Below are 14416 nucleotides of genomic sequence, written 5' to 3' on the forward strand. Positions count from 1 at the left end.
AAAAGTTGCACAACCCTCGAGAAAAAAACTTCTCCTATATCTGTCCTAAAAGAGTAATCCCTAATTTTAAAACTGTGCCTCCGAGTTCTGGACTCACCCACAAGAGAAAACAACCTTTCCATGTTCACCTTGTCAATACCGTTCAGGATCTTATACACTTCAATCAAGTCACCCCTCACTCTTCTAAACTCCAGTGAAAACATGTCCAGTCTGTCCGACCCTTCCTCATAAGACAACCTGCTCATTCCAGGTATCAATCTAGGAAACCTCCTCTGAACCACCTCCAACACATTTACATCCTTCCTTACACAAGGAGGCCAAAACTGCACTCAGTATTCAAGATGCGGCCTCACCAATGCCCTGTATAACTGAGGCATAACATCTTTACTTTTATGTTCAAGTCCTCTCATAATAAAGGATAGCATTCTATTAGCCTTCTTAATTACTTGCTGTACCAGCATACTAACATTTTGTGACTCACGCACGAGAACACTAGATCCCTCTGCACCTCGGAATTCTGCAGCCTTTCTCCGTTTAAGTAATACTCTGCTTTTTTATTCTTCCTGTCAAAGTGAACAACTTCACATTTTCCCACATTATGTTCCATCTGCCAGATTTTTGCCTATTCACTCAACCTATCTATATCCATCTGCAACCTCCTTGTGTCCTCTTCACAACATACTTTCCTTTCTATCTTTGCATCATCTGCAAATTTAGCTACCATGCGTTCACTCTCATCTAAGTCATTGATAAAAATTGTAAAAAGTTGAGGCCCAGCACGGACCCCTGTGGGACTCCACTCACCACATCCTGCTAATCAGAAAATGACCCATTTATGCATACTCTGCTTTCTGCCAGCCAACCAATCTTCTATCCTCGCTAATATGTTACCCATTACACCATGAGCTTTTGGTTTCCACAATAATCTTTGATGTGGCACCTCATCAAATGCCTTCTGGAAATCCAAGCACAGTACACATCTATAGGCTCCCCATTATCCACAGCACATGTTACTCCTTCAAAGAACTCCAATAAATTGGTTAAACATGATTTCCCTTTCACAAAATCATGCTGACTCTTCCCAATTACCTTGAGTTTTTCTAAGTGCCCAGCTATAACCTCCTTCATGATTGATTCTAACACCTTCCCCACGACAGATGTCAAGCTAATTGGCCAAGACTTTCCTGTTTTCTGCCTCCCTTCCTTCTTGAACAGAGAGGTTATACTTGTTACTTGCCAGTCTGATGGAACCATTCCAGAGTCTATGGAATGAAGGAAAACTAACACCAATGCATCTACTACCTTATTATCCAGCTCTTTTAAGACCCTAGGATGAAGTCCATCAGGATCCGGAGACTTGTCAGCCCGCAGTTTGCTTAGTACTGCTTCCCTAGTGATTGTAATTTCACCAAGTTCCCCTCTCCCTTCCATCTCCTGATTTTCAACTATTACTGGAATGGTTTCGGTATCTTCTATAGTGAAGACAGAAGCGAAATATTTGTTCATTTCCTCCGCCATTTCCTTATTATCTACTATTAACTCCTTACTGTCACTCTCTAGAGGACCAACATTCACTTTACTTACTCTTTTTTTTAAACACCTGTAGAAACTCTGTTTTTATATTTTGAATGAGCTTATTCTCATACTCTAATTTCTTACCCCTGATTAACTTTTTAGACATTCTCCGTCATTCTTTATATTCTGACCAATCATCTAATCTACCATTCATCATTGCCCAGTTATATGCTTTTTCCTAAGTTTGATGTTTACCTTAACTTCTCCAGTTAACCACGGATGGTGGGTCCAGCCTTTAGAATTTTTCTTTAAATCAGGTATATATTTATTCTGAGTATTCTGAAAGATCCCCTTAAATGTCTGCCACTGCTTCTCTATTGATCTATCCTTTAGCCTAGTATCCCAGTTCACTTCAGCTAACTCAGCTTTCATGCTCACATAGTTGCCTCTATTTAAGTTTAAAATTCTAGTCTTAGACCCACTCTTCTCACTTTCAAACTGGATGTAAAATTAATCCTGTCACAAAACGTGCTGCTCTAAGAAACTATCTCAGAGGTATCCTATGATTTCCTCACCCAGGCTACTTCTGCCAAACTGATTTTTCCAGTTCATATGTAGATTAAAATCATCCTTGACTATTGCCATCCCTTTAATACAAGCACCCAATATTTCTTCTTGTATACTTTGTCCTAAATTAAGGTTACCGTTAGGGGGCCTATAGACCACTTCCACTCTGGCTTCTTTCCCCTACTATTCCAAACCGATTCTATATCCTGATCTCCTGAACCAAGATCGTCTCTAAATATTGCACCAATGCCATCTTTGATCAACAGTACTACCCCTCCGCCTTTACCTAGCTTCTTATTCGTCTTGAATGTCCTATACCCCTCAATATTCAGGACCCAAATTTTGTCAGCTTGCAGCCAAGTGTCTGTAATGGCTATCAGATCATATTTATTGGCTTCAAAATAGGCTATCAATTCATTTACTTTGTCATGAATGCTATGCGCATTCAGATTCAGAGCCTTTAGTTTTGTCATCTTTGTAACATCTAGTCTTGACTATTGGTATATTCTTAGGTTTTACCTCTCTGCATCCTTCCTGCTATTCTATAACCCTCATTTCCAATATTATCAGTATGGTCCCCTGCCTTGACTCTATCCCTTGATTTGTCACATCTACCCAAACTTGATCCCTCAGCCCCCTTGTTTAGTTTAAAACCCTCCTTACTTCCCTAGTTATACGATTTACAAGAACACTCATCTCAGTGCGGTTCAGGTGTAGGTCATCCCAACTGTACAGCCCCCACTTTCTCCAATATTGGTGCCAGTGCCCCACAAACTGGAACCAACTTCTTCCACACCAATCTTTGAGCCACGCATTCATCTCCCTAATCTTATTTGTCCTATGCCAATTTGAACATGGCTCAGGTAATAATCCAGAGGTTACTACCTTTGAGGTTCTTCTTTTTAATTTGGTATCTAGCTTTTCATACTGACTATGTAAAACCTCCTTTTCTTGTCCTTCTCAAGTTGTTGGTACCTACATGGACCATGACAACTGGATCCTCCCCCTCCCACTACAAGTTCCCCTCCAGTCCTGAGCAGATGTCGCGAAACCTGGCACCGGGCAGGCAACAGAGCCTTCTGGACTCTCACCTTTTGCTGCAGAGAACAGTGTCAATCTCCCTCACTATACCGTTCCCTATTACCACTACATTCCTGTTTGCTTCCCCACTTGAATGGCTTCCTGTACCATGATGCCATGGCCAGCCTGCTCATCCACCTTGCAGACATCACTTTCATTTCACCCACACAGGTTGTGAGCACATCAAAACTGTTTGACAACTGCAAAGTCTGAGGTTCCTACACTAATGTCTGCTCAGTCCCATTACCCGCCTCACTCATGGTCACATCCTCCTGTCCCTCACCGCTGACCAAAACAGGTGACTCTATTCGAAGAGGCGTGACCATCTTCTGAAACAAAGTACCTAGGTATTTGACCCCTCCCTTATTTGTGCAATGTCTATCATTCGACTTCCAGGTCAATAGTCCAGAATTCTAATCCAGAGTTCTGCTAGTTGCTTAAATTTTCTGCAGATTTATTTGCCCTGGATAATTCCTATGTATACCACGCCTCTTTCCCCTGGGCGCTGAATTCCCACATGAACCTAATTCACTACTTACTCAGTCTCCGTCTCACTCTGACGTAGTCACCCGTCTCCTCATGCGGGGACGAGGGGCAGCGGGGAGACCCATTCACCCCCAGTGAGATTAGCAGCTCGTCAGGGAAGGGGCATACGAAACTATTGCATTTTTTTTGGTGAATAAGCATTCTTGGCAGATTATCAGGTTTCCACAAATTATCACCCAAAGTACCATTATAGGTATTTCTAGTTCTCAGTGGGATTATAAATAGTTAGCAGGTTTCATCTTTCAAAAAGGGCCAGGGTCTCTTAAACCAGTGACTGATCTTGGTACTTCCCTGCTCTGAATGGTTCATTATATGTACTGTGTTTAACAAAGTTGTCAGTACTGAACAGGGCCAAGGCAGAGCCCCAATCAATGAATCATAGGATTTTGCAACATAGAAGGAAGTAAAATATTCTTGAAGCACAGTCACTGTTGTTATGTAGACAAACACAACAGCCAAGAAAGAAAAATAATTGATCAGTTTAGCACCTTTTACAACAACAATTTGCATACAGCAAGGTCCCACAAACAATAGCCCAGAACTAGGGGACACTGATTTTAACATTAGGGGTTGTCTTTATAGAACAGAGAGGAGGAGAAATTTTTTCTGAGGGTTGTGTGACTTTGGAGCTCTGCCTCAGAAGGAAGCAGAGGCGGGGTCATTGAACATTTTTAAGGCAGCGGTAGATAGATTCTTGTTGAGCAAGGGAATCAAAGGTTATTGGGCGTAGATGGGAATATGGAATTCGAAACGCAAACAGATAAGCCATGATCCAAATGAATAGAGAAGCAGGCTCAAGGGGTCGAATGGGCTACCTCTGCTCCTATTTCATTGGTTCATATGTAACGATGAGATAAAGAACAGGTTAATAAATTTTCGTGGCTCATTGATTGTATTGGTTGAGGGACAAAAGTTGGGCAGGACACGGAGGTGAATTCCATTGCTGTTTTACATCCATCCGAGAGGGCTAACCATCTTATCTGTAAGAGGGGTTGGGGCAGTACAGCATTCCCCAAGTAACGCCTAGCTGGATTATGTGCTTGAATTCAGGAGGGGGCTTGAAGTCATAACCTTCTAACTCATAGGCAGGAATGCTACCGTTGAACCACTGTTGACAATAATGAGGCACACATTGCCTATTTATGCTTTACATGAATAAGCTGCCATAATACTAGTATTTTGTTTAATGATCACCCCATGGGGAACAAAGCAGAGGCTGTGGTGTAAAGGTGACAGGGTGTGAAGCTCTGCTTATCATCAGTCACATTTTGGCAATAGAAAATAATGATCTTGTCGACTGTTTTCAAGTAATAAAGTACCCACGAGTGGGGGAAGTTCCTAAGCAACAACTTGCGCCTTTTAAAGTAGTAAAATGATCCAAGGCGCTTCCCAGAGCATTATCAACAAAAATTTGGCACTGAAACACAGGAGGAGAGATGATGGAAAGCTTGGCCAAAGAGGTGGATTTTAAGCACTGCTGTAAAGGAGAGAGACAAAGAGGTTTAGAGAGGGAATTCTAGAGCTTAAGAGTCCAGATGGCTAAAGGCACAGTCGCCAATGTTGGAATGATAGAGAAAAGGAATGTGCAACAGGTTAGAATTGGAGGATGTAGATATCTGGGAATTACAGGTGCAGTGCACCATTTGCTAGTTCGAGGACCCTGTGTGCAAGTTCTTCCTTCATCAGTTTCACAACAACGTGAAGAAACTGTGAAAGTATGACCCCACCTGTGTTTCTATGGAAACCAAATTCAATGCTGCATTTTCTCTCCCCTATTTCTGCCTTACAACCTATCTTGCTGAAGATACCAATGTTGTCCCCCAGCCCTTATACTTCGAATAAGCCACTATCATTACATTATGGATTTCAATAAAAGAAAGGCTTGTATTTATACAGTACTTTTCACGACCACAGGAAGCCCCAAAACGCTTTACTGTCAATAAAGTACTTTTGAAGTATGGTCACAGTTCTAATATAGGAAAGGGGCAATCAATTTTCACAAAGCAAACTCCCACAAACAATAATATCATAATGACCAGAAGATCTGTTTTGGTGATATTGTATGAGAGTTGCCAAGACTCATTGTTGGCAGGCAATAAAATATAGACTGTCAAAACTGGGATTTATTGGATATTTAAATACTTGGTATGAGGAGATCTCAGTCAAGTCTCTTATGAATTGTGGAATTTTAAGCTTGACTTTAAAATACTAGCACACCACGTCTCAAAACTGGCCTGACCACCTTCTCCATATGCACAATTATACTTGAAATCACATTTGGAATCAGCTTCGGCTCTCTGTTGACCTCCGGGAATTGGAGGCCTCTGGGTCATTTTGTGGCTATTTGCTAGTGCAAAGCATCTTCACCATGCATTGTTAGGCTGGATTCTCAACAGCGAGGGCTTGGAACAGGAGCAGCTTATTCATCTTCGTTGTGTTTATCCATCCCAGGATTATTAAAGACAGACCGTCTCATATATCAAGGTCAGGGTTATTGCTTGCCAAGAGTGTTTTTGCATAAGGTGCAGGGGTTCACTATCACACTCATAACTGCATCGGGAAAAACTGACTTGCATTTACATAGCACCTTTCACGATCTCAGGATATCTCAAATCGCTTTACAGCCAATTACATATCTTTTGAAGTATAGTCATTGTTGTAATGGAAGAAATTGGCAGCCAATCTGCACAGAGCAGGATTCCATAAAGCTCAATTAAATAATGACCAAATCATTTTTTTTGAAAATGTGGTGTTGGCTGAGGAATAAACTTAGGCCTGGACACTGGGATAACTCCTCTGCTCTTCATAGGAATAATCCCATTGGGTATTTAGGTCCACAGAGACGGGAGATCAAGTCCTCAGTCTCATCTAAAAGCCGGCACCTCTGACAGTGCAGCACTCCATCAGAATGTCAGGCTGGACCATGTTCTCTAGTCTCTCCAGCGGGGATTTGAACTGACAATTTTCTGACTCCAAAGTGAGAGTGCTACACACAGAACCATGGTAGGCACCATGGGATAGGTGCCTGTATATATGTGCTGGGTTTCTTGGGCAACAGAGATGTGCCTCCATTTGATGTAATGAGGGGGCTAACTGAACTCTATGATAACTTGGAGATTAGCTGGTAGCTAGGCTGATTGTATACAGCCATACACTGTGATATATATGGTTTTCAGTTCCTCCAATTTTCACTTCACCCATGCCTGGGTTTGTGCCAACAGTTCTCTGGTTAGAGCAAAGAGAAGGGAAAAAACAAGAGTAAAACCCAATCTGATCTCTTATCAGGGAGGTGCATTGATGGTTGTATGAATGGTACAAATGGCAATATTTGCTGAGGCACTCAGAGTTTGCTACTGCAGTGTTCAGTCAGGAATTTGGTGCAAGTGGGAGTTTGGTGTAAAGCAGGAAGAAGGTACTCGCAGACACTTCCTCCTACCTCTCCCTGGACCATGACCCCACCACTGAACATCAAGCCATTGTTTCCAGGACTGTCACTGACCTCATCTCCTCTGGGGATCTCCCTCCCACAGCTTCCAACCTGATAGTCTCCCAACCTCGGACGGCCCGCTTCTATCTCCTACCCAAAATCCACAAACAGAACTGCCCCGGTAGACCGATCGTCTCAGCTTGTTCCTGCCCCACAGAACTCATTTCTCGTTATCTTGACTCCCTTCTCTCTCCCCTTGTCCAGTCCCTTCCCACCTACATCCGTGATTCCTCTGACACCTTACGTCACATCAACAATTTCCAGTTCCCTGGCCCCAACCGCTTCCTCTTCACCATGGACGTCCAATCCCTCTACACCTCCATCCCCCACCAGGATGGTCTGAGGGCCCTTAGCTTCTTCCTCGAACAGAGGCCCGAACAATCCCCATCCACCACTACTCTCCTCCGTCTGGCTGAACTTGTTCTCACACTGAACAATTTCTCCTTCAACTCCTCTCATTTCCTCCAAATAAAAGGTGTGGCTATGGGTACCCACATGGGCCCCAGCTATGCCTGTCTCTTTATGGGGTATGTGGAACATTCCTTGTTGCAGTCCTACTCCGGCCCCCTTCCACAACTCTTTCTCCGGTACATCGATGATTACTTCGGTGCCGCTTCATGCTCTCGTCAGGACTTGGAAAAATTTATTAATTTTGCTTCCAATCTCCACCCCTCCATCATTTTCACGTGGTCCATCTCTGACACTTCCCTTCCCTTCCTTGACCTCTCTGTCTCAATCTCTGGTGATAGACTGTCCACCAATATCCATTACAAACCCACCGACTCCCACAGCTATCTCGACTACAGCTCCTCACACCCCGCTTCCTGTAAGGACTCCATCCCATTCTCTCAGTTCCTTCGCCTCCGTCGCATCTGTTCCGATGATGCTACATTCAAAAACAGTTCCTCTGACATGTCCTCCTTCTTCCTTAACCGAGGTTTTCCACCCACGGTCGTTGACAGGGCCCTCAACCGTGTCCGGCCCATCTCCCGCGCATCCGCCCTCACGCCTTCTCCTCCCTCCCAGAAACATGATAGGGTCCCCCTTGTCCTCACTTATCACCCCACCAGCCTCCGCATTCAAAGGATCATCCTCCGCCATTTCCGCCAACTCCAGCATGATGCCACCACCAAACACATCTTCCCTTCACACCCCTTATCGGCATTCCGTAGGGATCGCTCCCTCCGGGACACCCTGGTCCACTCCTCCATCACCCCCTACTCCTCAACCCCCTCCTATGGCACCACCCCAGGCCCACGCAAAAGATGCAACACCTGCCCCTTCACTTCCTCTCTCCTCACCGTCCAAGGACCCAAACACTCCTTTCAAGTGAAGCAGCATTTCACTTGCATTTCCCCCAACTTAGTCTACTGCATTCGTTGCTCCCAATGTGGTCTCCTCTACATTGGAGAGACCAAACGTAAACTGGGCGACCGCTTTGCAGAACACCTGCGGTCTGTCCGCAAGAATGACCCAAACCTCCCTGTCGCTTGCCATTTCAACACTCCATCCTGCTCTCTTGCCCACATGTCTGTCCTTGGCTTGCTGCATTGTTCCAGTGAAGCCCAACGCAAACTGGAGGAACAACACCTCATCTTCCGACTAGGGACTTTACAGCCTTCCGGACTGAATATTGAATTCAACAACTTTAGGTCGTAAGCTCCCTCCCCCATCCCCACCCCCTTTCTGTTTCCCCCTTCCCTTTTTTTTCCAATAACTTATAAAGATTTTCCTTTTCCCACCTATTTCCATTATATAAAAAAAACCCCCCACTAGAGCTATACCTTCAGTGCCCTACCATCCATTCTTAATTAGCACATTCATTTAGATAATATCACCAACTTTAATTTTACCACCTATGTGTTCTATTGTACTATTGTCGTTGACATCTTTTGATGATCTGCTTCTATCACTGCTTGTTTGTCCCTACAACCACACCACCCCCCCTCCACCTCTTTGTCTCTCTATCTCTCCGCCCCCCCCACACACACACACCTTAAACCAGCTTATATTTCAACTCTTTCTTGGACTCGAATGCAAGTTCTGTCGAAGGGTCATGAGGACTCGAAACGTCAACTCTTTTCTTCTCCGCCGATGCTGCCAGACCTGCTGAGTTTTTCCAGGTAATTCTGTTTTTGTTGTAGAAGGTACTGCTTTTTGTTTTATCTTCAGTAGCTGATGAGTGTTTTTTCTTTTGTCCCCACCCAAGGAGACTGTTACTTCTGTTACTTTAGCTTGCTAGTTACTAATTTAGTTAAGTAATTAAATAACTAAATAAGGTTAAACAGACATGACAGGGAAGGTGGTGTACCATGAATGAAATGTGTAGGAGTTTATGGAACGCATTACAGTTCAGGGCAACCATATTGCGCGAAGTGTCTGCAGCTCGAGCAACTTTGGCTCAGAGTTGCTGGGCTGGAGTCTGAGCTATAGACATTACAGGGCATCTGGGAGGAGGAGGAGAATTACCTCATCTGGTTCCAGGAGGCAGTCAGACCCCTTAAGTAGAACTTTAGAGTTGATTAATGATCAGGGACAGGGGTGTGGGCAGATATGGGGATCCAGCATGAAGCGATGGGGAAGCCTCGGACCTTAACTTTAAACAACAGGTGTAAGTACTTGCTACCTGTACGAATGAGGACACGGACTGTAGGGTGGATGAACAAAGTGACAATGGCACCAGACGCAGGATGTCATTCAAGTGGGGCAAGTGAAAAAGGAACGTGGTCGTGAAAGGGGACAATAAACACAGGAAGATAGATACTGTTCTCCGTAACCGCAACCAGGAGCTCCGAAGGTTGTGTCACCTGCTCAGTGCCAGGCTGAAGGATAGCTCCTCGCAGCTGGAGACAAACTTGAAGTGGTGTGGGAGGATCCAGTTGTCATAGTCCACATAGGAACCAATGACATACACAAAACCAGGAATGATGTTCTACTGAGAGAATTTGAGGGGTTAGGATTCAAAATAAAAGAGAACCTTAAAGGTAATAATCTCTGGATCGTTACCTGAGCACAGGGTCAACTGGCAGTCGGTCAAGCAAATTAGAGAATTAAAGCAAATTAGAGCTCAAAAGAAAAAGTGCTAAGGGAAGAAGGAACTTTGATTCATGGGGCACTGGCACCAGTATTCAGGAAAGTCAGAGCAATGTCATTGGGATGGCTGCACTTAAACCAAGATGAGATCAGTGTCCTGTATGATGACCCCTGTACTTTGGGGAAAAGCCTGTATTTTCATTTGTTAAAGTCCCTTTAAGTCCAAAATGTAAAAAAGATAATTCTGACAATGTGTCCTTAGACTTCTGAGAAGCGAACTCATGAACTCTCATGGTTCATGAGTTCTGTGCCAAGGGATACTGGGTGAGTGGGCATGCATGGGGAGTGGGTGGTGGGGGTTACAGAGTTGAACAACCATGAATAGAACTGGGCCGATATCCCAATAAACAAGTAGAGGCCTGCCTTCATTGCCACCTTTGGCCTGTACTTGGAAGTGACAGGCCTGTCTCCGGCCCATGCTCACCGCCCTGTTACAGAAAATATGCTCCTCCAGCGGGGAGAAGGGATTGTGGGGTCAGGGAAATTCCTGACTCCCAGTGCCTGTCTCAACCATGAAAATCTGCCCCAAAAAGATGTAGATAGGATATAGATAGGTTAATGACTTTGGCAAGAGGAGGATAATTTGGGAAAATTTGAGGTTGTCCACTTTAGAGGGTAAATAGAAAAGCAGAATATTATTTAACCTGAGAGAGACTGTAGAATGCTGTGGTGCAGAGGGATCTGGGTGTCTTTGTATATAAATCTCAAAAAGTATGCATGCAGATACAACAAGTAATTAGGAAAGCAAATGGAATGTTGGCCTTTATTGCAAGGGGGATAGAATGTATGAGTAGGAAAGTCTTGCTACAACTGTCCAAGACATTGATGAGGTGACACCTAACTTCTGATATTCTTACTGTAGGAGGGATATATCTGCATTCGAGGCAGAGAAGGCTCACTAGGCTGATGCCTGGGATGAAGGGGTTTGTCTTATAAAGAAAGGTTGAGCAGGTTGGGCCTATACTCATTGCAGTTTAGAAGAGAGGTAATCTCAATGAAACACACAAGGTTCTGAAAGAACATGACAGGGTAGATCCTGAGCGGTTGTTTACCCTCTTGCTGAGAAATCTAGAACACGATGGTCATAATCTTAGGATAAGACACTGATCATTTAGGACTGAGATGAGGAGAAATTTCTTCACTCAAAAGGGTTGTGAAGCTTTGGATTTCTCTACCCAAGAGGGTTGTGAATGCTCTAACGTTGAATATATTTAAGGTTGGGATAGACAGGTTTTTGGTTTCTCTTCGAAGCCAAGCATATGGAGAGCGGGCAGTAAAGTGGAGTAAAGGCTGATCAGCCATGATTGTGCTGAATGACAAAGCAGGCTCAAAGGGCTGTATGGTCTACTCCAGCTCCTATTTCTCATGTTCTTCTGTTCAAACTGTTAATCATAGATTCACTGAATGATACAAAACAGAAGGAGGCCATTTGACGCAGTGCTCTTTGAAAAGAGCTATCTATTAGTCCTACTCCCCTTTCCTTCCCATACAGCCCTGCAACAACTTCGGCTTCGAGTATTTATCCAATTTCCTTTTGAAAGTTACCAGTGAATTTGCTTCTACCGCCCTTTGAGGCAACATATTCCAGATCTTCACAACTTGATGCATAAAGAAGTTTCCTCCTCAACATACCTTTTTTTTTTGTCAACTACCTTAAATCTGTACCCTCTGGTTACCAACCCTCCTGCCACGGATACAGTTTCTCCTTAATTACTTTGTGAAAACCCTTCATGATTTGGACCCCTCTATCAACTATCCCATGAATAGAATCACTGAATATTCTTTGCTCTACAAAAAACAATCCTAGTTTTTCTAGCCAAGGGGATAATTCTGTACTTGGGATTCTATACAAGGGGTTGCATTTAAAATTAGGTCATCATCAACTCCTTTTTTTTCTTCTTAAAGCTTGTAGCAGTCTAACAAACTGAGACTGATATAACTAAATGAGAGCAATTTGGCCTGCTGAAGATTGAAAGTAACAGCTGTGAATTGCCACCCTCACCTTCGATGGGAGATATTTTAAGGACACCCTTATTACTCCAGTGCCCTGCAGCACTTCACATGCACACACACACACACTATTCATACTTGCCTTCAGAGATTTCATTTCCTGATCCTTTAGTTCATCATCATGATGAATGTTTTTGCTTTCATCCTCATTTTCATTCTCAACTTCAACTGTTGCTGGCTTAGTGTTTTGAACCGTTTCTTTTTCACCTTTATGATCGAAGTTGTCATCACCTTTTTCACATTCTTTTTTCTGTTTCTCTGTTTTAATGTTCCCTTGCAGTGATGTGGGAAATTGAATGTTCGCAGACTTGCAATAGTCCTCAAAACCACACAAGTATCTGGAAAAAAACATTAAAGGTTCTAAATTAAGTAAAGGAACCCATATCAATAGCTCCTCACCACATGTCTGAAAGGAGGCTTTTAGTTACCATGCATCACAGTAACAACCAGCTATTTAATCCTTTAATAAATTGTACATGTTACCTGGTAACATATACTGCTGAAAGAAAAGAAAGACTTGCATTTTTATAGCACCTTCCACAACCTCAGAACATCCCAAAGTACTTCTGAAGCACAGTCAGTCACCTTTGTAACATAGAAAACACAATTTGAATACAGTAAGACCACATTAACCACATAAGCAATATTGGGAGAGGGATAAACGTTGACCAGGACAGTGGGGAACGGAACTAATTGGACAACCCTTTCAAAATGTCAGTACAGCCACAATGGGCTGACTGACCTCCTTCTGTACTGTTTGATTCCACAATTTGATACTAATTGGTTGTGCTAGCAATTGTTGGGCAAATTTAACAGGGATACATAAGGGACATATTTTACATTTTTAAATCAACGTACTGCGAGAGAATGGTAGAATACGGTCATCACAGGACTGACATTGTCCATAGTGTTCCATTTTAGCTGCCCCGAAAATCATTCCCATTCAAACATGGCTCATCCATGGCCTGCTGCTCTACACTAATGAAAGAAAGAAAGACAAAAACAGAATTACCTGGAAAAACTCAGCAGGTCTGGCAGCACCGGCGGAGAAAAGAGTTGACGTTTCGAGTCCTCATGACCCTTCAACAGAACTGAGTGAATATTAAGAGAGGGGTGAAATATAAGCTGGTTTAAGGCGGGGGCGTGGGGGGAGAGAAGTGGGTGGGCGGGGTAGTTGTAGGGACAAGCAAGCAGTGATAGGAGCAGATAATCAAAAGATGTCACAGACAAAAGAATAAAGAGGTGTTGAAGGTGGTGAATTATTTAAACAAATGTGCTAATTAAGAATGGATGGCAGGACACTCAAGGTACAACTCTAGTTGGGGTGGGGTGGAAAGACTAACTGGGCATAAAAGATAAAGATTTAAAAATAATGGAAATAGGTGGGAAAAGAAAAATCTATATAAATTATTGGAAAAAACAAAAGGGGGAAGAAACGGAAAGGGGGTGGGGATGGAGGAGGGAGTTCAAGATCTAAAGTTGTTGAATTCAATATTCTGTCTGGAAGGCTGTAAAGTGCCTAGTTGGAAGATGAGGTGTTGTTCCTCCAGTTTGCGTTGGGCTCCACTGGAACAATGCAGCAAGCCAAGGACAGGCATGTGGGCAAGAGAGCAGAGTGGAGTGTTAAAATGGCAAGCGACAGGGAGGTTTGGGTCTTTCTTGCGGACAGACCGTGGGTGTTCTGCAAAGCGGTCACCCAGTTTACGTTTGGTCTCTCCAATGTAGAGGAGACCGCATTGGGAGCAACGAATGTAGTAGACTAAGTTAGGGGAAATGCAAGTGAAATGCTGCTTCACTTGAAAGGAGTGTTTGGGCCCTTGGATGGTGAGGAGAGAGGAAGTGAAGGGGCAGGGGTTACATCTTTTGCATGGGCATGGGGAGGTGCCATAGGCGGGAGTTGAGGAGTAGGGGGTGATAGAGGAGTGGACCAGGGTGTCCCGGAGGATACGATCCCTCCGGAATAACGCTGGTGGGGGGTTGAAGGGAAGAGGTGTTTGGTGGTGGCATCATGCTGGAGTTGGCGGAATTTGATCCTTTGAATGCAGAGGCTGGTGGGGTGATAAGTGAGGACAAGGGGGACCCTATCATGTTTCTGGGAGGGAGGAGAAGGCGTGAGGG

General features: G+C 43.8%; 1 protein-coding gene across 5 annotated transcripts in view; it reads right to left on the reverse strand.

Annotated features, from left to right (window-relative positions):
* arid4b (AT-rich interaction domain 4B) overlaps positions 1–14416 on the reverse strand; it is a 170623-nt gene that overhangs the window by 50323 nt on the left and 105884 nt on the right. For all 5 annotated transcript variants that reach the window (XM_041188091.1, XM_041188092.1, XM_041188094.1 and 2 more), the window contains one exon: positions 12381–12636. In XM_041188091.1, coding sequence (XP_041044025.1) covers positions 12381–12636 — 256 coding nt within the window. The remainder of the gene's footprint in view (positions 1–12380; positions 12637–14416) is intronic.

Source organism: Carcharodon carcharias, chromosome 5 (assembly GCF_017639515.1).
Source record: "Carcharodon carcharias isolate sCarCar2 chromosome 5, sCarCar2.pri, whole genome shotgun sequence".
Lineage (NCBI taxonomy): Eukaryota > Metazoa > Chordata > Chondrichthyes > Lamniformes > Lamnidae > Carcharodon > Carcharodon carcharias.